This window comes from Chlamydomonas reinhardtii, chromosome 11 (genome assembly GCF_000002595.2).
Source record: "Chlamydomonas reinhardtii strain CC-503 cw92 mt+ chromosome 11, whole genome shotgun sequence".
NCBI classification, from domain to species: Eukaryota; Viridiplantae; Chlorophyta; class Chlorophyceae; order Chlamydomonadales; family Chlamydomonadaceae; genus Chlamydomonas; species Chlamydomonas reinhardtii.
In genome coordinates, this window is record NC_057014.1 from 2032217 (window position 1) to 2057392 (window position 25176).

The 25176-nt window shown below is 62.6% G+C and overlaps 6 protein-coding genes across 6 annotated transcripts in view; 4 read left to right on the top strand and 2 right to left on the bottom strand.

Moving 5' to 3' along the window:
* Nucleotides 1–4079, bottom strand: part of CHLRE_11g468400v5 (uncharacterized protein) — a 5465-nt gene extending 1386 nt beyond the window's left edge. Inside the window, exons 1-10 of the mRNA XM_043067578.1 lie at nucleotides 3593–4079; nucleotides 3262–3356; nucleotides 2699–3032; nucleotides 2410–2484; nucleotides 2098–2187; nucleotides 1760–1861; nucleotides 1512–1574; nucleotides 1034–1147; nucleotides 349–540; nucleotides 41–79 (exon numbers count right to left, since the gene is read on the bottom strand). Coding sequence (XP_042919583.1) covers nucleotides 41–79; nucleotides 349–540; nucleotides 1034–1147; nucleotides 1512–1574; nucleotides 1760–1861; nucleotides 2098–2187; nucleotides 2410–2484; nucleotides 2699–3032; nucleotides 3262–3356; nucleotides 3593–3874 — 1386 coding nt within the window. The 5' untranslated portion in view covers nucleotides 3875–4079. The remainder of the gene's footprint in view (nucleotides 1–40; nucleotides 80–348; nucleotides 541–1033; nucleotides 1148–1511; nucleotides 1575–1759; nucleotides 1862–2097; nucleotides 2188–2409; nucleotides 2485–2698; nucleotides 3033–3261; nucleotides 3357–3592) is intronic.
* A 136-nt stretch (nucleotides 4080–4215) lies between these two features.
* CHLRE_11g468450v5 (uncharacterized protein) lies at nucleotides 4216–6521 on the top strand. The gene is made up of 7 exons (XM_001699447.2): nucleotides 4216–4382; nucleotides 4500–4536; nucleotides 4768–4818; nucleotides 5325–5492; nucleotides 5604–5646; nucleotides 5791–5866; nucleotides 6022–6521. Exons 1-7 carry the CDS (start codon nucleotides 4276–4278, stop codon nucleotides 6047–6049), a joined length of 510 nt encoding a protein of 169 aa, XP_001699499.1. The 5' UTR covers nucleotides 4216–4275; the 3' UTR covers nucleotides 6050–6521.
* A 2-nt stretch (nucleotides 6522–6523) lies between these two features.
* CHLRE_11g468500v5 (uncharacterized protein) lies at nucleotides 6524–13886 on the bottom strand. The gene is made up of 17 exons (XM_043067579.1): nucleotides 13346–13886; nucleotides 13027–13058; nucleotides 12631–12741; nucleotides 12304–12400; nucleotides 11922–11977; nucleotides 11594–11642; nucleotides 11115–11303; nucleotides 10644–10736; nucleotides 10077–10181; nucleotides 9699–9859; nucleotides 9177–9364; nucleotides 8852–8961; nucleotides 8449–8537; nucleotides 8174–8243; nucleotides 7721–7900; nucleotides 7427–7462; nucleotides 6524–6986 (listed from the first exon to the last, which is right to left on the bottom strand). The coding sequence occupies exons 1-17, from the start codon at nucleotides 13706–13708 to the stop codon at nucleotides 6840–6842; spliced, it is 2076 nt and encodes a 691-aa protein (XP_042919584.1). The 5' UTR covers nucleotides 13709–13886; the 3' UTR covers nucleotides 6524–6839.
* A 123-nt stretch (nucleotides 13887–14009) lies between these two features.
* CHLRE_11g468550v5 (uncharacterized protein) lies at nucleotides 14010–15235 on the top strand. Its single transcript, XM_001699448.2, has 4 exons — nucleotides 14010–14189; nucleotides 14270–14370; nucleotides 14456–14554; nucleotides 14776–15235. Exons 1-4 carry the CDS (start codon nucleotides 14102–14104, stop codon nucleotides 14818–14820), a joined length of 333 nt encoding a protein of 110 aa, XP_001699500.1. The 5' UTR covers nucleotides 14010–14101; the 3' UTR covers nucleotides 14821–15235.
* A 54-nt stretch (nucleotides 15236–15289) lies between these two features.
* CHLRE_11g468600v5 (uncharacterized protein) lies at nucleotides 15290–21157 on the top strand. The gene is made up of 8 exons (XM_043067580.1): nucleotides 15290–16529; nucleotides 17074–17229; nucleotides 17553–17697; nucleotides 17896–17988; nucleotides 18321–18452; nucleotides 18675–18843; nucleotides 19094–19241; nucleotides 19687–21157. Exons 1-8 carry the CDS (start codon nucleotides 15511–15513, stop codon nucleotides 19787–19789), a joined length of 1965 nt encoding a protein of 654 aa, XP_042919585.1. The 5' UTR covers nucleotides 15290–15510; the 3' UTR covers nucleotides 19790–21157.
* Nucleotides 21158–21439: 282 nt separating this feature from the next.
* Nucleotides 21440–24781, top strand: CHLRE_11g468650v5 (uncharacterized protein). The gene is made up of 3 exons (XM_043067581.1): nucleotides 21440–23065; nucleotides 23211–23315; nucleotides 23516–24781. The coding sequence occupies exons 1-3, from the start codon at nucleotides 21509–21511 to the stop codon at nucleotides 23900–23902; spliced, it is 2049 nt and encodes a 682-aa protein (XP_042919586.1). The 5' UTR covers nucleotides 21440–21508; the 3' UTR covers nucleotides 23903–24781.
* Nucleotides 24782–25176: the final 395 nt, after the last annotated feature.

Sequence of the window (25176 nt, forward strand, 5' to 3'; positions counted from 1 at the left end):
CTCCCTCCCTCCCTCCCTCATCCTCCCCCACTGCACGCACCTGCTGCATGGCGTGCCGCAGCCCCTTCCAGTCCGACACCTGCGTCCAGGCGGGAGGCCCCACAACACACAGGACACACAGGACACACACACACACACATACACACACACACACGGTCAAGTAACCCCGGCGTCGTCTGGGGGGGCTTTCGTTGCGTTTTTAACACATGGTCAACTAAGCACCAAGACGACCTTTACACTCTGCTGCCTTCCACACACATCCACACACATTCTCTATCGTGTAACCTGGTGCACCACGATACCAGGATGTTTTCCCTTGAGTCCTCTTGATTCCAACACACGACCTACCCGATCTGGAATGTCCAGTTTGCCGCGAGTGGCGAGCAGCAGCGTCACCACCGTGATCTCCTTGGCCGCCGCGCCGCCGCCCATGCCCATGCTGCCCAGCAGGCCGCCCAGGAAGCCGCCGCCGCCGCCGCCGCTGCCGCCGGACTCGGCCTCGTCGTCCGACTGCGTCTCGCCGATGTGACGCACCACGGACTGAGCAGGCGTGGGGTGGGGGGGGGAGAGGGGTGGAGGTGGAAGAGGGGTGGAGGGGTTGCAAGGTCAAAGCACTGGGCAAGCGCAGTGGGGGAGGGGAAGTGGAGTGGAGGTGGAAGATGGGTGGAGGGGCATTGTAGATACCAGCCAAAACTATAACGAACCAAATGCGAAAGAGCGAGGAGGGGGGGGGGGCAGAGGGACCACGACCAGTGAAAAGACGGCGGTGTCGACCGAAGCATTGGGCTCGACGCGAGCCGCGCCCTCAACCCCCGACGGCTCTCACCCTTTAACTTTAAGCAAGCTCGCATCCTCCTGTACCTCCACCACACCACTGTAAACAAACACCGCACCCCTTCCCGGCCCCGCCCCCGCCAGCTCCCCACACAACAAACACATCACCATCACCGCCCCGCACACCGGTCCCCGCGCCCGCCCTCCCAGCCCCCGCCAACCCCCGCAACCCCTTCCCCCCCTCCGCCCGCCGCCTCACCTCCTCCCGCCGCGCCTTGGCCGCCTCCGCCTCCGCCAGAGCCCCGAAGGCGGCGTAGGCCTTTTTCTTGGAGGACAGCTGCTGCTTCGACACGGAGCCGTAGGCGATGTGGCTCTGTGTAGAAAGTGGGGGGGGGGGGGTAGCCATTCCTGCTTAATTAAGGAAGTGGAAGATAGTAGACAGGGGTGGGTGTGGGGCGGATGGGGGGAGTGTGGAAGTGCGGGAGGCGGTCATGAGGAGGGGGAGTGTTGATGCAGCGGTGCCGAACCCCACATAAAACACACCGCCCACACACACTTCTGGTTCTGGGTCTTGGTTCAGTTGGGTTTGGAAGATCTCTAACCCCCCTGCGCCTTCACTTCTTAATAAATCATGAAATCACCGCACCCGCGACTGTTTCCTTACGGGATTGGTTCAACGTTAACCCCACCACGCACCCCCCCTTCCCCGCCCCCCCTCCCCTGCCGCCCCCTCCCACCTGGTGCTGCAGCAGCTGCAGGATGGCCTCCTCCAGAATGAGCCAGGCGCCCTGCTGCCCCACCTGTGCGTGTGTGTGCGTGTGCGTGTGTGTGTATGTGTGTGTGTGTGTGTGTGCGTGTGTACGCGCGCGTGTGTGCGCGCGCGCGTGGGAGAGAGTGCGATGTACGCTACACTGCTGTGGACGCAGTGCGTGGAAGATGACGCCACGCCTCCTCCCCCCACGCCCCCACCTCCCTTCGCCCCCACCTGCATCATGCCACTGAGCTCCGCCAGGCGCGACTGCAGCTGCGGCCGCCGCTCCAACATGGCCACCTGCACCTTGACCACCGACACCGGCTCCGACTCGTCCTGCGGCGTGGGGGGGGGGTGAATTTGGTTGGTTAGGGGGTTGCAAACATGGGGTTTTGGTTCGGGGGGTTGCACAGATGGAGCGGAACATGTTGCACTGAAGATTGAGAAGCCGTTAACGGGGAGGGGGGACGATAGCCATTCGTGCGAACGGTGGGAGGCATATGAGGCGGTGGAAGAGCGGGTTTCAGGCAGGGGGCGGCGACACTCTACCCTCCCCCCTTCCCCCCCCACACCTGCATGTTCCTCAGTATGGCGACCACCACCGCCAGCCCCAGACCGTTGGCGCCCGCCAGACCCAGCAGCGAGGCCCACAGCGGCAGAGCCTGAGAGGATGAGAGGGAGAGCGGAGGAGGAGTGGGGAGGAGGAATGAGGAGGAGGGGAACCTTTCACTTGTCTTTGCAAGCACACACGTCCGCCGAACGTGTTCCTTTGTGCTTTCCTATCACCCCCACCCACCCAGGCACCCACTCACCCATTGTCACCCGCACCCTCACCTTCACCTTCACCTTCACCTTCACCCTCACCCTCACCCTCACCCCCTTACCTCCAGGTCAATGCCCGCCGCCAGGTCGGGGTACGCCAGCATGTCGCCTAGCAGCAGCGGGGGGCGCACGCCGCCCTGCGGGGCAGCCGCGATGCAGGTGGTCCCGATGGCGATGGTGGGCGCAAGAGTTGTCATGAATGAGAGGCGGTGGCTGTGGCGCTGATGGTGGTGGTGGTGGTGATGGCGGTGGTGGCCGTAATGGCATAACCTAATCCCCCCCTCCCTCGCCCCTCCGCCTCCCTTGTCCCCTCCCTTTTCCCTTCCCCTTCCCCTCTCCCTCCCCCCTCACCTGCACGGTGTGCACTGCCTGCTGCATCGCCGACACAGTCAGCGAGGGGTCACCCAACCCAAGCCCCGCGCCCGCAGCCACGCCGCTGCCGTAGCTGCCGTAGCTGCCCCGGACTCTGCCGCCGCTGTTGCCGCTGCTGCGGGCGGCGCCGGCGTATGAGCCGGCGTATGAGCCGGCGTATGAGCCGGTGTGGGAGCCGGTGTGGGAGCCGGTGTGGGAGCCGGCGCGGGGGGCGGCGCGCAGGCGCATGGACATGGGCACGTGGTGTCGCCGGGAGGCGGAGGAGGTGGAGCCCGAGCCGGAGAGGGAGGTCGAGGAGAGGGAGGCGGAGGACCTGCATGGATGGTTGGTGGTGATGGCGGTGGTGGTGGTGGTGGTGGGGAGAGGTTGGGTCGCTGGGTTGAGGGTGGAGATGTTGTGCGGACCCATCCACGCGTCCACCCTCCGTGGGCCCTGGGCTGTTGGTACGTCGTTACCGTGCTCTTGCTCCCACCTCGCATGGACGGCTACCCCCCCCCCCCCGCCGCCCTCCGGCCCCCTTCCCCCCCGGTCCAGCCGCTCACCGCTTGCGCAGCGTCATGCCGGCGTGGTGGCCACGGTGGCCGCCCACTCGCCCGCCGCTGCGCGCCGCCTGCGCCTCGTCAGCAGGACCCAGCACCTGCGCCCCGCACATGAACGCATTCACGCTCCTGTAATGTCAAGTCGCGTGGAGAGACACACGTGTAGGCGGGAGCTGACTGGGTATGCCACGGTATGTAGGTGCGTACAGTACAAGCGCCCATGCCACGAATAGGAAATACACAGCTCATTGCGGGGGGATTCCGTACCGCCTCCATGCTAGTCGTACCGTACCAAGGCCGGGCTAGCTGGGTTACAGCTGATTCTTTCACTCACCAGAGCGGCGGCGGCGGCAGCTGCAAGCGCCACAAGCCGGACCCGTTCAAGCGCAGTCAGCGAGCGCGGCTGCGCCGGCTGCTGCTGACCTGGGGTCGATTCAGCAGGTGGGGTCAGTGCGTCGAGCTGCGTGCAGGCAGCGGGGATGACGATGCGTGGACAGCGCTGCGACACGGTCGTCGCAGATGCCCGAAAGCCATGTTGTAGGCGCGACAGCGACATGCGCATTCCGCACTGTCGAGCGCTTGCGCGGCAGCGGCTGGCACTCGCGTTTAGCGACATGGCCGAGTCTCGGAGAAGGGCTGCCGTGCGCGTGCGGTAAGCACAAAGTCTACAATACAGAGACAGTACTGACGAAAGTTCCGACGCGACTGCAGCTGCTCAAAATTGTTGCGTGCCCAGGTACCGGCAGTGAAATTTGCCCGCAACAGTCTTCTGCAGCAGGTAGCTCCACTGGCCGTGAGCCTAGATGTTGTGAGTGTACGTTTTCTTGATCAGATTGATGATGGACGCAGCTCTTTCGTGTAAGTCTGCTGCTGGAGCTCAGACCGGGATGGGGCTCAGAATTGTGCCCATGCGCTCAAAATTTCGGAGCCTTGACCGGGCTCGACCTCACGTAGAACCTAACCCGCCACAAAGCCTGATCATTTATCAAAACCGTTCTAGCTTCCTAAGTCGAAAACATGAGCTACAAGGCAAAGACCGTCGTCTCCGCTCGTCGGGACCAGAAGAAGGGCCGCGTTGGCCTGACTGAGGAGCAGAAGCAGGAGATCCGCGAGGCATTCGACCTGTAGGTGTTAGCCTATATGACCTTGGGGCCGCTCAGCAGATTGAAATTGGACCAGGCGCCCTCTGTTTGAACTTCAGCGCTTGAACTTGACCCGGTGCCTGACTTCTATACATGCAGCTTCGATACCGATGGCAGCGGCACCATCGACGCCAAGGTACGCGCGCTCCCGCGGCTTTGAGCCTGGCCTTCCTCCGCATCCGTCCAGCGAACCGGGAACCTTCCAGCGCCCAGCTTTCGTTCTCAGCAATGCAGCATACAGCCTGACATCAGAATGTTGTTGCAACGAGCCAGCCTTGGGCCAGCTCGCGCTACAGTGTACCCGGGCTGTCCCTGCGCCTTCTGCGCTCAAACCTGACCGCTCCGTCGCTCGTTTTCGCTCTAACAGGAGCTGAAGGTGGCCATGCGTGCTCTGGGCTTCGAGCCGAAGAAGGAGGAGGTGAGACCGCCTCTTGGGCTTCATGTGTTCCAATTGTTGACTGTAACATTGACCGCGAGTTATCGCGCGCTCACCCGCGCGTCTTCCCTTTCCTTGCTTGCCTGATGTATATTAGCTATGTTTACGCACAAAGAGGTCGCAGTTTGCATGCGGTCGGTGCGGACTCCCGACCTTCCAACTTCAGTGGGAACTAAGCCGCGCTCGCACACTTCACGTTACAGCGACGTAGAGGGGATGCGTACTGCGCGGGCGAAACGTGTCTTGGCGTGCGCACATGCTTTATCTGCATGCGTGGGTGTGGGCATAGCGGCGACAAAGTGTGCCGGTGACACGGCGTGTCTGTGGCCGCCAGCCTTGAACGCGCATGCGTTAGATAGACGGCGGCCAAGGAGGCCTTGGCATGCCAGAACGCGAGACTTGTTGCATGCATGCACGACAGAACCTCATGCTTGCGTTGCACCGCCGCTTCCTAACCCTCAAGCGCGGCGTCCCTTGCAAACCCTCAGATCAAGAAGATGATCTCGGAGATTGACAAGGACGGCTCGGGCACCATCGACTTTGAGGAGTTCCTGACCATGATGACCGCCAAGATGGGCGAGCGTGACTCTCGAGAGGAGATTCTGAAGGCGTTCCGGCTCTTCGACGACGACAACTCGGGCACCATCACCATCAAGGTGAGCATTGTGGGGTAGTCGAGGGGGCGTTGCCTGGGTCCGGGTTGAGGAGAGGCTGGGACAGGGCCATGAACCGTACAGACAATAACGCTTCCTTATTTGTCTTCACAGGACCTCCGGCGTGTGGCCAAGGAGCTGGGCGAGAACCTGACTGGTGAGTAGGCTGGCCGGGGATCGAGCGTGAAAGCAACCTTACAAGATGGGACAGCCCGCGGAGGCGCCGTCTCCGGCCCCAAGGATGTGCAGACTTCGTACTGGTGCACCGCCTGACGTGTCCACACGCTCTGGCTGTACGCAGAGGAGGAGCTCCAAGAGATGATTGCGGAGGCGGACCGCAACGACGACAACGAGATCGACGAGGACGAGTTCATCCGGTGAGTGATGTGTTAGTTCCTCTGCGGGCTGCGTGTCGGCGTCCTGGTCAGCTCTGTCACGTGTGCACACGGTAACCCTCCTCAAGGAGTATGCAGCCGCCAGAAGCACCACATGCGCATCCTTTTGACCAGGTGTTATCGCTGCTCCCCAACAGGATCATGAAGAAGACCTCGCTCTTCTAAACGACGCGGCTGGACTGGGCCTATCCATCTTGACGCCGGGGCTTGCTTTCACCGCCCTGGGGATGTGAGAGTGGTCTCATGCAAATTGAGAGCAATGCGTTGGTCAAGCAGCCGATGATTGGGCGGCGTGGCGAGCATTCCTCAGTATAGATTATTTGACACGGACGCTACCGGTCTGTTCCACCAGTACCACCGCACGTGTGGGTATGGGTGCTGTGAAGGGTGGACACCCTGTGGTGGCGGACCGATGGCTTTACATTTATGCCCTGATCTTCTAGCTTTCGTCTTCAGGTACCAGGACGCTGGTACAACTGTACAGAATACGCATGCCAAGCATGCGCGAGCGAGGTGGTTAGACGACACCTGTGACTTCGACAGGGAACCACACGTTCCGCTTGACAGCACGACTTGACTGGATGGACCTGACCAGACTGACATCGAAAGTGCCTCACAGGCGCTAACATGTAAATTTTATTCCCATCGCCAGCCTGCGGTCTGTGCACAGCACGGCACATAATAAATTCACAGCAGCAATCCTACGCCGCAAGCCTATAACGGCTGTATTTATGCACCGGGTCTCTACCCACGGTCTCTACCCCAACATCGTGGCATGAACGCTCATTGCTAGACACTACCCAGTCAACCCCCGGCAACGCCATTACCCCGTACATAGCAATACTACAATAAAATGGACACGCTCAGCTCCTACGTACTAGGTAGAACACTTCAGTGTGCCCAACCCACATCCAGCGGCACGCGTACACTCCAATCGCCTGCACCCTTGCCGCCCTCAACCCCTGGCGCCCGCCTCAGCCTCCGCCGCCGCTGCCGCCATGAAGCGCTCCCCGAAGTCTGCGGGCTTGCTCAGCGCGAAGCTGTCCATCAGCTGGCCGTCCTCATCCGACACGATCTCAACCCGCATGGAGGTGGCGTTGGCCTGCGCGGGGACAGCGACAGGGGCGGGCGTCGGTTTGGATCCGTGTGTGCCTGAATCCAGGCGAGTTGCGCAGGGCAACTAGGCAGGTGGGTGCCATGGCGGCAGCGCACGCATATTGCAGATGCACGCCGCCCGGCTTGAGCCGCAGTACAGCAGAAGAGCTAGGCGTCTGCCCAGGGCCCCCGCCATCGCCACAGCCACCGTCGCCTACCCCGCACATGTTCGGTATGGCGGGAGGAGCGTCCTATGGGAGCAAGCCTACTAGAGCTTGAGTAGGCCGACGGCGCTGCAGGCGGCGGCACGCCCGTAGGGTCCAGAGCAGGGTGTTCGTTCTCCACGTCACTGGCTCGTGAACTGCGTCAGCAGGTCCCTACCTCTTGTAACCCATGCAATCTACCCCGCTGCTTCCACCCTCCCCGGACCCCGCCCCCTCGCCTCACCTCCATTCGCATATAGCCCCACCACAGGCCCAGGTGCTGCAGGGCGGCGCGGGCACCAGGCGGGAGCAGACAAGCCGTCAAGCAGAGGCGGTCACGCGGGCGCGAAGCGTGGGAAAGAACCACGCGCAAGCCGTACTCAGACACGTGAGGGACGGCCCGATACCTGGCGCTCACAGCGGCCGTCACAGCAGTCCCCTGCCATGTCACTCGCCGTGCCCTCCCCCCCAGCCACTCCACCACCCTGCAACCCAAGCAAGCCCCAAATCAGCCCACGGCTCCCACCCTGCCCCTTACCTCCAGCCACGGCGGCAGCGGGTTCGCCACGTTCAGGCTGAGCCCCGCGCCCGCGTGCCCGGTCACCAGGTGCACCGGCGCCGTCTGGCTGCCGTCGGGCCGCGGCGGCTGGCAGGCGCCGCGGTAGAGCGCGCAGGTGCGCTGGTAGGTGTGGTGGTGGCCCTGCAGTGTCAGGTCCACCTGCAGGGGGTTGGGGGGGTGGGGGGGCGTACGGGAGGGGGGCGTGGGGGCGTGTGGGTGGGGGGCGTGGGAGAGGGCGGGGGGACCGTGGGGGCGTGCGGGTGGGGGGCGTGGGAGCGGGGTCATGGGCGTGTGCTGGCGTGTGTTGGTGGGTGGCGGGAGTACGGTAAGTGTATTCCAATGAGCTGGAAGGGCGCGTGTGTGTGAGCGTGCGTGCGTGTGTGTATGTGTTGCGTGACCGGCACCGTGCCTTACACGCAGTCACCCACCCACCTGGTACTGCTTGTACAGGTCCTCATATGCGTCCCGCAGCGACTGGGCCACTGGCTGGTCGCCGTCGGGCCTGAAGAGGGTGGGAAGGGTGGGGCGTGGGAATGGAGGACTGGGGGTTGAGGAATGAGGAGTGGGTTTTAAGGTCCGGGGAGCGGGACGCATGATTGACTCTGTAGCTTGCGGAGCGGAAGTGAGCAGCGGGACCAGGTTTAACAGAGGGCACGAGAGACAGTCCCTCCCGCCGCAGTGAGAGAAGCGTGCAGCGGCCCCCTCACCAGTTGGCGTTGGTGGAGGCGACGTAGATGGGGCGGTGCCCGCCCACCACCAACCAGGGCGTCCGGCGGCGGTCCACGGACGCCAGCGTCTGCATCGCAGCACGCGCAATAACAAACTTAGTGCGGAGAAATGGCTGGGTTTTATCGTATCACACGGCGTGACATCGGCATTTATGCAAGTACACACGACACATAACACCAGCAAAAACAGTCACACATAATACAGACCACTGCATATGCACGCCGACTCCGTCCTTTGTGCGTCGTTCAGACACACAGCGACATGCGCACGTCCCGTCTTTGCGAGGTCGGCACGCACCGTACCACACGTCCACACACACACACACACACAGATGCATACACCAACAGAGCCCGCGCCGCGCCCCAGTCAACTCCCGCACACCTTGACCATGAACTGGTACTGCTCCGAGCCGGGTCCGAAGCGGTGCTCCGTGCTGTACTGTAGGAAGAATACGGGGCCGTACTCGAACGCGTACCACATCTTGTCCTTGCCTGCGCGGGTTGAGGGTTGCGGAGGAGCGCACATGCGTTCATAACCACCCAGGTAGCTCTGACATAACCCAGCGCACCACAAACGAACGCGGCACCAAGAGGCGCACAACCTCACCCAACGGCAGAGCAGAGCAGAGCACAAACAAACAACACACATCAGCACAAACACGAACGCCAAGCGAGACAATCAGGTGACGCAAGTCGCGCAACCGCACCCGGGTAGGGCATGGGGAAGCGCGCCTCAAAGGGTATACCGCACTCGCCGCCGCTGTCCTCCACAACAAAGGCGTCCCCCGTGCCGGGCCAGTCGCGCTCGTGGTTACCCGGCGTGACCATGTACGGCATGGCAGCCGCCACCGGCTCGATCTGCTGCATGAAGTTGTCCCACTGCGTGGAGAAGCCGCTGCATGGGGGAGGGGAGGGGGAATGGGGCGGTGTGCGTGTGTGTGGGTGTGTTTGGGTGGGTGGGTGGGTGTGTCCACAAACAAAATGCCAGGTAATACCTCACGCACTCTGGGTCTTGGTTTGATTAGGACGAGAGTGCACTGCCCCAACACCGACGGCAAGACTATAGATACTCAAGACTCAAGGGCGCGCAGGACCCGCAGGTCACGGCCACCATCTCCGCGCTCTGGGCAGCGCTGGCGGGTTTGGGTTCCTTCGGATGGCTTGCTTAGGGTTCTGGAACTGAGCTGCCCACGCCCCACGCCCCACAGCGCGCGCACGCCAGCACCCACCGGGAGTAGGAGATGTCGCCGTTGTGCACCAGAAGCGTGTACGGCGGCACGGCGCCGCCGCTGGCCTCGGCCTCGCGGTAGGAGGCCAGCGTGTCGCGGTACATGAGCATGGTGGTGTTGAGCGAGGGAAGCATCTGGCTGCCCTCCAGAGACCCGTCCACCTGCGGTGAGGGTGTGGGTGAGCGGAGAGCGGGCGCGCGGTTTGCGAGGCTGCGGCAAACACGGTACCTGTTTGGAGCTTCAAGTGCGCTTTGAGTATGCCCCACGCCATAGTCCGCAGCATTGGAACGAAGGCGATCCGGCGTCGACCCTTGACTGGAAAATTAAACGATTCCTTCTCCTCCCCATCCTCCTCCCCTCCCCCTCCTCACTCCTTACCTCGGCTTGCCCCATGTCTGCCACGAAAAGCGCACGGACGGTGCCGGCCGGCCCGGCAGGCGGCGCACTCACAAAAGAATACTCCTTGCTCCAGCCGCCGTCGCCCTGGCGCGAGCAGAAACAAACGGACACGCATGCTCATTTGCTTATTTAAAGACGGCACGCATGCATATGACATGTCCGAAGGCCGCATGCTGGCGCATGTGAAAGCGCAACGCGTGCTGCTCGCACAGCGGGCTGTAGCTGCGACACATACGGTGCACAGTTGCACACATGTCGGTAGATGTCGTAGGTCTCGTTTCCGTTTCGTAGTAAAACACACGTCGTAGGCGGCGGTGCGGCGGCCACCTGGGCGTTGATAGAAGATGTTTCCAACTGCCCGGTGTGCTCCGCGTGACGCGGTGAACTCATACGGCAGCACGCCATTCGACCCCGCCCCCGCCCCCGCCCCAACCCAGCTGCTGGTCAACTGCCTGTCAACCGTCATCCCGCCGACCGCACAAGGTCCCCCGGCACGACACCCCCCCCCCCCGCCCGATGCCGTACACTGACCCCCCGCTGCCGTACCTGCGGGTCTCCGACGCGGTAGTAGTAGCGGGTGGCGGGCTTGAGGCCGGTCAGGGTGGCCACGTGGTGTGTGCCGGCGTCCACCCAGCCCACCTGCACACACACGCGCATTTGTGCGGTCGGCATGTGCAGTTGGCATGGGCGGTCGGCATGTGCAGCCGTGACGTGAATCAGCGTTGACGACTGTGGGTTCGACTGTGGACTTGGTGTGGTGGAGAGCCACACGCACAACGAACGCCCTGACCTCCGAACACCTCCAACGCCGGTCACTTCGCAGGTCCTCCACAGCCGCTACCTCCATGCGCTTCTAAACGCTTCCGCCCTCCCAGCCTGACCCAGTCTCAGCCGCAGCCGCAGCCGCGCGGTCAGACTCCGAATGTACACGCGTCTATACCCTACTCACGGCCCCAGCCCCGGGGTGGGTTGGCAATGGTTTATTTTGGGATTGGATTGAACTAACCCCCCACCCACCGAGATGGCGGCGCCGCCGCACATGTCCTCCCGCTGGTACGCGAACGAGCGGTCCACGGGGGCGGTGTGCGGGTAGGCAGGGCCGTCGTCATCGTCGTCGTCCTTCTTCTTCTTCTTGTCCTTCTTGCCCACGCAGCCCTGCGCAGCCCGGCGCGGCGAGTACGGCACCGACGCAGGGCCCCAGCGCACCTGTGACACAGCGGCGCCGGATGCGGGCCACGCGGCACAAACACACACGGCGGCACCACGGTGAGTGAGGTGTTGTAGGATGATGTTCAGAGTAGGTTACGTTGCAATTCATGGGTAGTTGGACCACCCATTTCTGACAACACCCTCTTTCCCGCGTTCGGGGACTCGCCCACTCGCGCACCCTCAGCGACGCCCGGCCTCGCACGCATACACACATACACACGTATTTATACACACATGTACACACACATATGTACCCCGTACACACATACACACACATGTGCACACACCTGCGGCGCCACGCCCACGTCGCGTGTGTTCCACTGCACACGCATCTCACTGCGCGCGCGTGTGTGTCAGGTGCGGGGGCAGCGAGGGGGCGGTGCGGGAGCAGTGAGAAGGCAGTGAGGGGACACTGGGACAGAAGTGACCCACTTATGCATGCGCCAATAACACAGGCAGGCAGGCAGGCGGGCAGGCAGGCAGGCGGGCAGGCAGGCAGGCAGGCAGGCAGGCAGGCAGGCAGGCAGGCAGGCAGGCAGGCAGGCAGGCAGGCAGGCAGGCAGGCAGGCAGGCAGGCAGGCAGGCAGGCAGGCAGGCAGGCAGTGGGTCCCTCACCCGGCGGTGCCGGTGAGCGCTAGGTGCACCTGCAGCGGCTCGTTGGGGCGCAGCACCTGTGCGTGCATGTGTAGCAGGAAACACGCGGAGGGTGTGTATATTACTCCATTCCCAAGTAAATCAAGACCAGTCCACAGAGGGGGATCAGGGGAGGGGAGCAATAGTCATCCATGCAAGACGGAGTAAACTGCAGCGCAGTGAACTACCCCGGGGAAGCAGAGGGGCTGGCAGAGCGGCGGTCACGCGGCGCTCCAGGGTAGCAGGTAGCACCCGGATCAAGGTGGGGGTCATACCAGCCCCCAAAACCAAAGAACCAAACGAGGCCCAAGCAACCCAGCTTCTAAGAACGACGCCCCACCCACTGAATGTCCAAGGCCCCCACCTGTATGGGCGCCGAGCGCGCGGCCTCCACTGCGCGGTCAAAGCCGTGGCGCATGAAGGAGATGGCCACGGGCTGCCGGTAGCTGATCAGCCGGAACCTGCAGGAAGAGGTGCGTGTCATGCGTTTAAAGAGCACAGGGAAAACATTACGCGTAGGACAGTGTATGCGATGCAGCAAAGCGACGTGTGTGTGTGTGTGTGTGTGTGTGTGTGATAATCAACGCCCATGCAAGCCCACGCGCCGCTGCGAGGACCCGCCGCGCCCCCCAATGTACGGTATGCACTCGGTTCTTGATGGGCGGCGGGAATCTCCCATGGCCCTTCCTGCCTGGTGGTGCCGTTGCCCGCAATGACGTGCAGCGGGTCAGCCGCCGCGAATTTCCACTTGGCGGGCATGGTGGCAGACAGGTCGGCGTCAGCAGGCACCACCACAGCCAGCCTGAGGGGTGAGGTGGAAAGAGCGTGGGGAAGGGAGTTGTGGGAGAGGGAGAAGAGCAAGAAGGGCGATACGCAGGGCGGTGTGTGTCCCTGTTTGTTTCAACCTGCCAGCTGATGAGTTTTGTGTCTTGACACAGCGCGCCGATGTAAAGAGCCTCCCAAATTGTGAACCCGGCTGCGGCGCCCCACAGGCGACACGCATACACACAGCTTCTTGCTGCGGGCGTCTCGTGTCGACACGCCACGCCGCGCATGGGGCAAAACACACACACGGCCCCGAACCCACCAGTCGTCATAGGCAGGACTGTCCACTCCCGTCTGCAGGCATGCATGGCACCAGTGTTTGCAGATGGTGGGATGGCGGGTCATCTAACAGCGGAACAGCGGCGGCCAACCGGCAAAAACACGGCTCTTGCGCACTAGATTAGAGCGCATCAACAAAAGCGTTAGGATTGGATGACTGGACAAAGCAACGTCGTGCCAGCCGCTGCGTCCTAACACATCAGGATTTAGGACTTGGCACCTGCCAGCGCACCCGCCGCTGTGCCAACGCACCACCACAAGCCCCCGCCCTCCTCATTTCCGTTCCGTGCCCGTGCTCTCACCCAGGTAACGGTAAACCACTCCCCGGATCCATCCGCCAGCTCCTGACGATCCACGTGGATCTGGATTTTGGGATCGGGCTGCTCCGTCACCGCCGCCACCCGCAGTCGCTCCAGCGGCTGGTGAAAGGAGCCGACGCGGGAGCGCTCCAGCTCCAGGTAAGCGTGTAACTGGGCATCTACGTCGTGAGGCGCTAGCTGCGATGCCCCAGCCGCAATAGACGCCTGCTGCTGGATGTCAGCTGCGCGGATGGTGGCAGAGCTGGCGTGGCCGCGACCCGCGCCGAGGACGGGCGCGGTGAAAGCGGCTCCGACTAGCAGCAGCGGCAGCAGCACGGGGGGCCAAACCCCAGCCTTAGGCGCCATCGCAGGCGCGTGACCGCGCCTCCGCTGCTCTCGTGTTGCCGTTGCTAGGTAACACAACTTCTGCGGCGGTAGGGCAGGCCTCTGTGCGTGGACACGAGAGCGACAAACGGATTTGTGGAAGGCCGAGTGGCCAGGTGGCAGGAAAGAGGACCTTGTAAACGTTTTCGGATAGAATTATGCATAAATGCTCGTGCCAGCTGAGTTTCAGGCCTAACCAAGGCTGCCTGGGGAAAATGCACAAAACATGCGCCCATGGCGCAGGACCTTGGCACCCTCCTCCCCGCGCACCCCCCGTCCCACAGAATTCTGCACTCCTTGGCATTCTTTACTTTTGAACACATCACAATCACCGGGAACCTCCACCTCTTCAGTCTTTTCTAGTCAGAAGAAACCATGCAGGTCGCGGCTGGCTCGGACGGCATTCAGAAGCTGCTTGCAGCGGAGGCTGAGGCCCAGCGCATTGTCGGCGACGCTCGCAAGGGTGGGAACGAGTTCCCCCATAGTCGTCTGCATCCTTGATTGTGCGGTGGACGCTGACCTCGTGGTGCTTTGCCTGTGCAGCTAAGGCCGACCGCCTGCGCCAGGCTAAGGCTGAGGCCGAGAAAGAGATTGGTGCTTACCGGGCTGAGCGCGAGGGCGCCTACCAGAAGAAGATTGCCGAGGTGGGTCGTAGGGACTGCCGAGCACATGTTATTGCATGCACAAGCTGTGCACACACATCACAATGGTTTCATTTCTTGCTTGCAGGGATCCACCGGCTCGCAAGCGACTTTCCAGCGGTTGCAGAGCGAGACCGGCCTGGCTGTGCAGAAGATCCAGGCCGATGTGAAGGCCAAGAAGGGCGAGGTGCGCACGGATGTGTGGGGGAGGGACTACTGGTTACAAAGGTGCAGCAGGGAAGGCCATTTCGGCAGGGCGTAGGCCCTGGATGCAGGTCGGGTGGAGGGGGTGACCGGGGTGGTAGCGGCGCGTGTCGTTGTGGAGGCAGGGTTGACCGTGCGTGCTTGCCTTTGTGAGTATCCTATCTGTCCTGCAAGCCTGAGTATCACGTGCTTCAATTTCTGCAGGTCCTGGACATGCTCATGGGTTACGTCGGCGGCGTCAAGTTCTAAGCGGCCGAACTAGCGAGCTGGCGGAGTTCGGACAGCGAAGCTGCATGCGCTGGAGCATCGGCAGCGCACTGAGCAACTGCCACACCGTTGCGTGCGCGGTTTGGTTGGGGTTTCTGTACAGTGAAGGGGGCGTGTACTGCCCCCTCTCTGTCATGAGAGTATTTTGACGGTACACATGACTTCGATACACTTTTGACGCTTGACAACGGAGAGTGGGGTGTGATATTGACGTTCGGACGTGCGCTAGCCGTATTGGCTAAACTGAGAGGGGAAAGGAGGACATATAGGCGGGTAGATGGCTGGCATGGTTTGGAGGGGTGAACTCGCCATGGTGTTTGCCACGTATGGCTCATGCAAGGGGCGGAAGTCGACAAGGGCAACTTTCGCTCCCTTTCAAATGTAAACGATATCCATAGCTTACCTTGAAAGCTTACATTTAACGCAACTGCACGTGCAAGAAATATCCACATAAGACAGCGAACGAGCCCGCTTACTACAAGTTTCGGGAGACGAGCTTCTTGTCGGTTGCCCACAGACTTAAAAATTGACATCTTGTTGTTAGGCAATGTTTTCGATACGTAGCAGAGCTTACGTATAGCTCCGTTCCGTCAGCTGCCGAGGTCCTTCCGCTGCTTCCGCCGAGCGTCGCGACCTCTGAAGCACTTCCTGTACGTATGCGATATGGCTTATATGGCGCCAAGCCCCTCTCGACAAGCGGGCGCATCGAGTACGTCGGGCAATTCCGATGGCCAGGCCTCCTCCAGAGGGCATTCGGGAACCACGCGCGGCGCCCTATCAGGTGTGATGGGCGCGTCGCCCTTCGGTGTTCTCGCGACGACGCCAGAGCTGCCGACCAGCACGCTGGTGCTGGGACCCACGTCCAGCTCCCCTCGGCCACTTTTGCCAACGTCCGAGTCGTCCGCGCGCCGGCCCGGCCTGTCCCTCCGACGCGCCAACTCCAACAGCGCATCCGGCGGCCCAGGCTCGCGCGCCAGCGCCGGCGGAACCCACAGCGCCCCTGTGGGGCGGCGCGGCGGCTTCCTGACATTGAAGCGTGCCGGCATCGTGTTGTTGCTGCTGCAACTGGCGTTTGGATGGCTCGTGTTTGTGCACCGCCCCGCCTGGCTTGCGGGTGTGACCGGCCTCGTGCGCTCCGCACCCGCCGCCATCTCCTCCTCGCATCGCGCCACCATCACAACCAGCACGGCGCACGCCAGCGACGGTGAAGGCAACGGCGACGGCGCCGCCGCTAGGACGACGACGAAAGCTGGCGCCCACGTCGCCGCTTTGACTTCAAGTCGGAAGGAGCGGGTCGGTACGACGTTGAATGACCTGGCGCACCGCGCGGGCGTGTCGACAGATGTGCCAGCCGCCGCCACCGGCGCAGCGACAACAACAACTAAGTTAACGTCAACAACGGCCCAGACAAGCCACCACATCAGCAACAAAGCCATGCAGCACTCGGTACGCTTGCAGCCGACAGCGGCGGCGGCGATCGATTCCAAAAAGGCGAACGGGGCGAATGCGGCGGCAGCAACGGCGGCAGCAGCAGCGGCGGTGGCGGCGGCGGCAGCAGGCACGGCGGTGGCGGCGAAGAGCCTCAAAGGCACGCAGCAGGCCGCCTACCCGCCCTTCACGGTGCCTGTGGTGCCGTACGCAAACCGGGTGTCCTCACCGCCGCGCATCACGGGCGTGGTCTTCTACGGCCGGTGGGTGCTGGCGTGGGCATGGCGTGGGCGTGGGCGTGTGGGTTGGGGTTGGGGTTGGGGCTGGGGTTGGGGTTGGGTTGAGATGGATAGGGCGAGGGCAGTGCCAGCGGGGGGAAGGGGCAGGGCCGAGGGCGCGGTGAGGCTCGGGATTGGGACTGGTAGTCATGAGCGATGTGGGTTGAAAAGAAAGGGAATGAGGGGCAAGCGCAAGTTACGACGTGGGAATGGTGTCGGAGCCGGATGTGGGTTGAGGGTTAGGTCCTGGGCCAGTCCATGCTGGTAGCATCTACTTGCATGGCGCAGGTGCGATGTGATGTTGCGCCTCCTGTCATCCTGTGTCCGGCCCGACCCACATCGGCCCGGGCACGGTCCCGCCTGCCTCCCGCCCACCTCCCTCCTCCCTCGCACCTCCCTTCTCCCGCGCACCTCCCTCCTCCCTCCTCCCTCTGTCCTCCCTCCTCCCTCCGTCCTCCCTCGTCCCTCCCTCCTCCCTCCTCCCTCCCGCCTGCCGCCCACCGCCTCCCGCCCCCGTTCCCTCACGCAGCCGGAGCCGTGTGCGCATCCTCGACTGCTACCTGCAGCGCAACATGGCGCGGCGCGGCGGCCTGCTGGCCGAAGTGGTGTTCGTGCGGGCCACGTGGGAGACGGCCGACGTGGCGTTCCTGGAGAAGCTCATACAGCTGCGTGCGCCCGACTACAGGTGGGGCTGGGGGTTAGTGGGAGCGTGGGAGTGTGGGAGTGGGAGTGTGTGGGGGGGGGGTTGCATGCCTGAGCCACACGCACAGGTCCCAGCTGTAAGGAATGGCAGAGGGGGAGGTGGAGGGGCAGAGGGGCGGGGCGGATTGCAAGGACATACTTGCAACCCCTTGCCCCCCGCATTGGGCTCTTGCACATGAACTACCCTCGCGGACGCGACCCCTCGCCTCGCCTCACCTCGCCATCGCCATCGCCATCACCTAACCACCTCGCGGCCTACTGTACGTCACACTGCATCGCTCGCTACCTTGCCGCACCCCTCAACAGGTCGCTCATGCCGCAACGCTTGGATGTGGGATACACGGGCCACTACGCCTGGATGGATCCGGATCAGATCTACGTCAAGATCGATGATGACGTGGTGTTCATCTCGGATCACGCCATTGACCACATGCTGGCGGCTCACATGCTGGTGAGGAACGGCGGGCGTTTGCTGTTTCCATGGGGAAGGCTGCGGGCAGACAATTCATTAACTATTATAGGTTCGATACCGCCGGACGTCCGAACGTGTTGTGTGCCAACAAACACGCGCGCAATCCGTACATTTTGATTCTTAGACCTTATTTCCATCCTCCGCGATTCCTGGACACGTCCTCCTGGTCCTCCTCAGAACCGCTGGCACCTGATCAGCGCCAACGTGGTCAACCACCAACCGCTGGAGCTGCCGCACAGCCAGCGGGGGGCGCACACGCTGTACGAACAGGTGCGTGTGGGGGGGGGCGTGTGTGGGGGGTGTGTGGGGGTGGGAGAGGTGAAGCTGTGCATGTGCGGGTATGTGTATAGGCACAGTAGGTAAACGGAAACACGCTACGTGTGGATGGTCTATCGATTCCAGGCCCAGCATAACCCGGGGGGATGCGAATGCCGGGTCGTGGCGTGCAGCGAGGCGTTGTGTTCGATCGGCGGCCTGCTTGCTTACCCTGGCAATAGGTTGCAATGCCATGCACTCAGCCGCGCTGCCGCACGTACGCCTGCTAAGCAACCCGGCCGCCGCCTTCGCCCCATCCCCTCACGTGTCTCTGTTCCCTGGCGAAGGCGGTTGCGGGCGACAAGAGCAGCTGGGCTCCGGTCATGAAGGCTCGCAAGGTGGCTGCTGCCGGCGCGGGCGGCGGCAACGTGACCTCTAGCGAGGTGCTGGAGCCGGTGCCCTTCATCGACAACGGCTGGGTGAGCGAGTGGGCAGCCGTCGCCGGCCGGCCGTCTGTGTCGCTAGGGGCGGACCGGTGGATTGACAACGCACGGCGGGGCAAATTATGGCCGCAACAGATGCAACTGCTATGTCACCCGCACTTACAGAATACCACCTATGTATCACCGCCTTCAATCCCTCACCACCTATATTTCGCCCTGTCCTCGCCATCTCCTCGCCCTCTTCCTATCTGTCCACAGGACGTGTGGGGCGACTGGAAGAAGGCCGCCTCGGTGCACTACTCGTTCCTGGCCAACCACGCTGCCAACCGGCTGGGTGTGTACGAGTTCCCGCACAACGAGAAGCTATGGGACTTCCACGCCCACATCGGCTACACGCGCTGGCGCATCAACATGATCATGTTCAAGGGTGCGTGCTGCTTGTGCGTGTGTGTGCGTTACTAGAAGGGAAACATAAGGAGTGCGTGTGCGTGCATGTGGTTTTGGGTGGGGCAAAGGGACAAAGGGTTGCGTGCGTGTCGGCGTCACCAGGGTGCGCGTCGAGCTTTGAGGAGGGCGTGGGGCCGGCCGCGGGCAGCTCCACACCACACCGTTCGCCAACGCCCCCAACCCCCTGCACTCCACTCCGTTTTTCATGTGATCATTTCCCACCCACGCAGGCGCCGCCATCGACGTGCACGTTTTCAACATGAGCAGCACCACCGGCACCTACCCGGGCGACGACGAGGACTACATCACACGCATCCTGCCGCAGCAGCTCAACAAGACGTCGGCGGCAGTCAGCCCGGCACTGGCGGTGCACTTCAGGTGTGGGGCGGGGCAGTGGGGATGTAGGCGCGATGCGGGGGATGGTGGGCGGCCGCATAGCAAGGGGACGGAGACCGCGGAATGGGCTAGCGCGGAATAAGCTGTAGCAGCGCGAATGGGCTGTAGCAGAGCGCCGTCGTGTGCATGCAGATGTGCAGATGCGCAGATGCGTTCGCCTGGTGCCCGTCTCAGGCGTGCATAGATCGCTGCCGCGCTTGCCTGCACACGCCGTCCCTCCTTCTTTCACACCCCCGGCCCACAGTCCTGTTTCCCGCATTCCCACATTCCCACATTCCTGCATGCTCAAACTGCTCGTGACTCCCACCCCACTCTGTCTGGGTTGGGCGACGATTCCTTGACTGTACTTGGGCTTACCGTGCTCCTGTAGGCTCCGGCACATGCATAACCCCCACACCCACTCTCAAAACACAACTGCCACGCGCAGTTTCTACATGCAGCGTGGCGGGCTCGAGAACAACACTGACCTGCTGGACCGCTACGCCTTGCTGGCAGAGCGCACCTGCGGCCGACTGCTGCCGCCCGAGTAGCAAGCTGCTGGGTTGCCAGCAGTTGAGCAGTAGCTAGCGGAGCTCTAACGAAGTAGCCAGCTAGCTCTGGCAGCTAGCCAAGCGCCAGTGCAGTAGTTGCAGCGGCTGCGGCTGCTTCAGTAGTGCTTAATTGCTAAGCGCCAGCGCAGTAGCTGCAGCGGATGCGGCAACTCCAGTGCTGAATAGCTAAGCGACAGCGCAGTAGCTGCAGCGGCTGCGACGCAGTTACGCTGGATGCTAGGCTCTGGCGCAGTAGCTGCAGCAGCAGTGGCAGCAGCAGTGGCAGCAGGCGCACGCGATCTGGGGCTCTGGGTGACAACCATTGAGCGTAAAGGAGAGGCGGCGTGCGAGCGCCTTCGGTGCTTGAGTGGCCACTGCCACAGCGGATGAGCGATCTCTGGCGAACTTGCGGCGGCGCCAGCAACCGCACAGCAGCAGCAACAGCAGCAGCAACAGCGGCAGCAGCAGCAGTGGCCATGATACAGTCAGTGGGTAGGCATGATATGTATGGGCGGGCTGGTACAAAAGGGCACACAGTCCAATAGTGCATCATCAGCATCAAGTATTCATTCACGGGGTGATTCGAGGGATGACAGCGGCCGTGGCGGATGCGGGGCCGTGCGTGCGCTGCATGGCAGTAATTAAAATGGGGCAATCAAGGATTGCGAGTGAGCGAGCATGCTAGACAATGAGCACGGTAGCACACAGCGATTAAGCGCTTGCGAGCCTGTGAGGCATGATAGCACAATATTTTGTGCTGCTAGACGACACAGCACTGACTTGCATGTGGCAGTGTGACTCAGGGCGTGGTGGGACTTGCATGACATGCATGGGGGGAAGTGCCCAGGACCCTTGCATGGATTGCGCGCATGTTTGTTCAATGGCGTAATGTGGGCTTTATATGGGTTTGGACTTTGCGGAGATGCGGCATTCTTCCTTGCCGCAAGCCTTGCGTAGGCATGTACATGTTAGAGTTTGGTGGCTTGGCTGTGAATGGCCAGTGCCGGCAAGGTAGCAAACATGCTCCATTTGTTTCGGGGGTTGCGGTACATAGCGCGGCGTTTTGGGCGAGCACCCCTGCAGGCTGCAGGCGCATTCACTCGCCGTGAGCGCGGATGGCGGACATTGACACCGACTGGGTGGCTGTGCGCCATGGGTGGTGGTCAGGGCTAGACGGGCTGGTGCATGTCTTGAGGTCGCAGGTGCCGCACGAGAGCCCAGCAGTTCGCTTGCCGGTCCCGTCCCCCGGTGCCCGTACCCCGGTGCCCGTCGCCCCCCGCTTGGGGGCCTCCAGTCCGTCGCAGGCATAGGACATTCAGCCGATGAAGGCCGATTCGTATTCACCCGTGCAAAACATCGTTAGTCGGAAAGGCGCTCATGCTGTGGGCGAGGAGAAGAGCTGCCTACCGTACTGGGGTGTGCCGGCAGACACGCCGAAGGGGCCACATATCACGGCATCTCAGTCGATGTGAGGTCATGGCGTGCAGCTCAGCGGGGGCGTGGGACTGGGGGCACATGGAAGGTAGGAATCCGTGGTAAGCTCGGGGTCTATCGGGGCCGTAGGACCGGATGGGCAGCGGGGCGTGCAGCGGGGCCTGCACGAGCGGCCCTCGATTGCTTACGTTAAGGCCCCTAGGCTTGCGGTATTTAGTCACTGCTTTGACTTATTACCTGATATCCCGCATGCCACATTTTGTACACAAAGTACCAAGCAATAGAATGCCGGTCGAAAACCTCGTCACGCTGTTCAGCCCCGAGCTGATTCGTCACGTAGCCAGCTTTATGCATCCCAACTATGTAGCGACTGCCTTCAAGCTCAGCTGCAAAGATGTCGCCCAGGCAGTGCGGGAGCAATTCACGACCATCCAGCTGCGTGGCGAGCCGCGCGCGCTTCAGTCGTTTCGGTTTGGTTCAATTATAATCGCACTAGCGGAGCAGCCCTGGCCCGGAGCCGCCTTCGTGGCGCATTGGGGCCGCCCCGAGCCCTGGCGGCCCCTCAACCGCCGCGAGCGCCACCGGCTGCTGTGCCTGGCCGCGTCCAGCCACCACGAACCCAGCCTGGACGCGGCCCTGGCGCACTGCGGGACGGTCATACAGGCAGACGCTCTAGCGTCCGCCATCGCTGCCGGTGACCTGGCGGCGTGCCGGCGGCTGCACGAGAGCGAGGGCTACGACATGGAGCCTGAGCTCGCCGCGGCAGCAGCTGGCGTTGCCGGCAGCCTGCCCGTGTGCAAATGGCTTGTTGAGACAGTTACTTCCGCTATCTTCACGATCTTGCCAGAGCTCTGCTACGCCAGGCATTCAGATGCGGTGGAGTTGGCGCTTAGGCAGGCGGACGTATCACAGCGGCCTGGCTGTAAGCGCAGACTCCTGGGGGCCGCCGCGGCGGCGGGGCGGGTGGAGCTGCTGCGGCAGCTGGCGACGCGCTTTCCCCTGAGCCTAAAAGATGAAGACGGCAGGCCCACTGTGCTGTCGCATGTGGCGTCCGGCTGCCCGCTGGAGGTGCTACAGCAATACTACGAGCGCTGGGGCAGTCGATTGCTGTGGACAGCTGGGCAGAGGCGGCAGCTCCTGATGGCGGCGGCGGCCAGCCCCACGCCCGACTGGGCCGCCAAATGCGAGTGGCTGTGGGCTCAGTGGGGTGGGGCGGCCGCGGGCTTGGGCGCAGGCCTTGGCCACGTCGAGGGTATCGACGAGCGGGTGTCCAACATTATGAGGCGCCCCGACTTTCCGCAGCGGCTGCAGCTGCTGGCGTCTTACCGCCTGCGGGACATGATAGATAGGTATGCGCCTGAGGCGGCCGGCACCATTGGCAGCACTGCCGCGGTGGAGTTCTGTCTCGACCAGCTGCCTGCTCTGCTGCGGCAGCAGGCGGTGCCGGCCGCTGGCGGTGGGCCGGCGGCTGCAGCGGGCGTACCGGCGCCGCAGCAACAGCCGCCACTGCAGTGGCGGCTGGTGGTGCCACCTCTGATCCCCATCGCAGCAGTGGCATTCGAGCGCGGTCACGTGCCTGTGCTGCGGCTGCTGCGAGAGCGCGGCCACGTCTTCCCGGCGCCTCGCGACCTTGCGGCGGTGCTGGCAGTGTCTTGCAGAAACGTACGCAGCCGCAATGAGGACCTAGCACGGACCAACATGCTGAGGTCTCTGCGCTACCTGCTCCTGGAGGAGCCCGGCGCTGTGCAGCAGGGCGGTGCTGATAAGGACTGGTCGTCCCTGTTTCAAAACGCAGCAAGGAGTGGTGCTGACCTGCCACTGCTGCAGCACCTGCACGAGCAGGTGTGTGGCATGTGTGAATTCGTTGGTCATGTGGGTTGTGCAGACACAACTGGTCACTGTTGCCACATCAGCTACTAACAAATGAGCTACCGTAATAGGATGTGTACCGTATGTCGGTATGTGCCACTGCGCGCCGTACCTGCAGCGCGGCGGCGCCATCGACCTGGTGGCAGTGGCGGAGGGCGGCAGCGAGGAGGCGCTGGAGTGGGCGGTGGCGGCGCTGACCGCAGCTGCTGGGGAGGCGCCGGAGGTGGGTGGAGGGATGGGTGGGGTAGGCAATGGCAGAGCTGACACGCCGCGTTGACCTGCTTGAGTGCAGATATATTCACCAGCAGGCGGCGGTGTGATTGCACAGGCCCATAATCCCCTGCCTTCCGTTTTGCCTATGCAACATCTGGTCTATTCCTATCCCCCGCCCCCGCGCTCTGCTCCATTGTTGCATCGCTGCAGCCGCTGTCCTGCAGCGCGTTCCGGCAGGTGTTGCGCGGCGGCAACTGGGCGGCGGCGGACTGGCTGGTGCGCTACGGCCTGGTGGCGACGTCCAGGCAGGAGCTGGTCGAGAGCCTGGTGTTTGAGGATGCACGTAGTGGGACTGCCGTAATAGCGGAGCTGCAGTGGGCTGTGGGTATGGGCGGCGGGCAAGGCCAGCAGGAGCAGGTGCAGTGGACGCCTGGGCTGCATGCAGCTCTCAGGGAGCTGCTCGCCAGGTGCAGGAGGTACGGAAACAAGAATGCCCCCGCGCGCATAGACTGGCTGGCGGAGCTGGTCGCCGCGGCCGAGGAGGTGGTGGGCGGGGCGCCGGCCGAGGGCGCCGGCGGTGTCGCCGAGGGCGTGTAGTCCTGGTGGGTCGGCGTGATGTTGTGTGATGTGATGGGACGTTCTGTTCATGTGCCATTTATGAAGTGCCGTGAAGCGTGTGTTTGCGAGGAGCAGCTGCGCGAATGGATGGACATGTGACTGTTGCGGGTAAAGCGCCCAAGGCGCAACGCTGTTACCACACACGCAAGCCGAGTACCATATATACCAGCCTAACGCGGGCGGTGCCTGTACGAACTGTCCTGGTCATGTCCGGGAGGTGAGGTACCGTACTTTTGGAACCTTCAGCCTCAGACGGGCGAGTAGTGGACGCAGCCCACGTTCTGGGAGACACTTTTCTTGTTGCGAGGAATATTTGGGAATCTTGTGTGCCGGTATGATGTATAGATTTGGGTCTTAACGACACCGCTTGGTCCAGGAGAAGTGTTTACGACATTGGCTGCCGGCGTCTGGCTAGACAGGGCTGCTGCTGCGGGGCTGCGGGCCCCCCTACCTGGCTGGACCGGCATTCAGGGCGTCAGTGTGAGTTTGATTGACAGCCGGCTTTGCTTTTGTCACGCATGTTGTGATGTGGTGTGGAGGCGGGTTCGTTAGTGATGCACGGTAAGGACACGTACCCTACAGTTGGCCGAACCCCAAGCTGTTCTGTTAGACGATTTGACCAGGCTAGTTGCGCTACGTGGTGGCACTGTCAGCTCGTAGTAACCGCACTACCGGCAGTTATGGTTGCAGCAGTTGTGGCGACCTGTACGACCTCAGCGTGAAGATTACGGCATTGCAGCTGCTATGAAACGGGCTTCACTCGCGAGACTGGGAATCTGCTGAGCCTGTGCAGACTGCAGAGCCTGTGCAGAGTGAGCATACGTGGCTTGGTCGTGATGGTTGTAACCGACCAGCCGACCAAGCTCTCTCACTCCGACCCTCCAGGAAGACGTACTGGGCAGCTGGACGATGTACTGGGCTTGGCTATGTGCACTCTATTGCCTCCTGTGCACTTGTGCAGTACTGCAGTGCAGCGCAGTACGGTAGTGCAGCGCAGTGCGGCGCAGTGCAGCACGTGACCAGCCCAGCTTGTCTTCCCTTGCTCTTCCCACTACTCCTTTGGGAACCAACCTCAGATGCGTACGCAGCTCTCACGCTCACCGCCAGATAATGATGCCAGACCCGTGCGTGCTGACCTTGGTGCAGACTGCCTCACTTGCTCACTGTCTCTCATGTGTGGTAACAATGTCGTACGGAGGGTGGGAAAGTTGCCTAGCGCAGGCATCTGGCGGGGGGGTCTGGTCTGGCAGCTA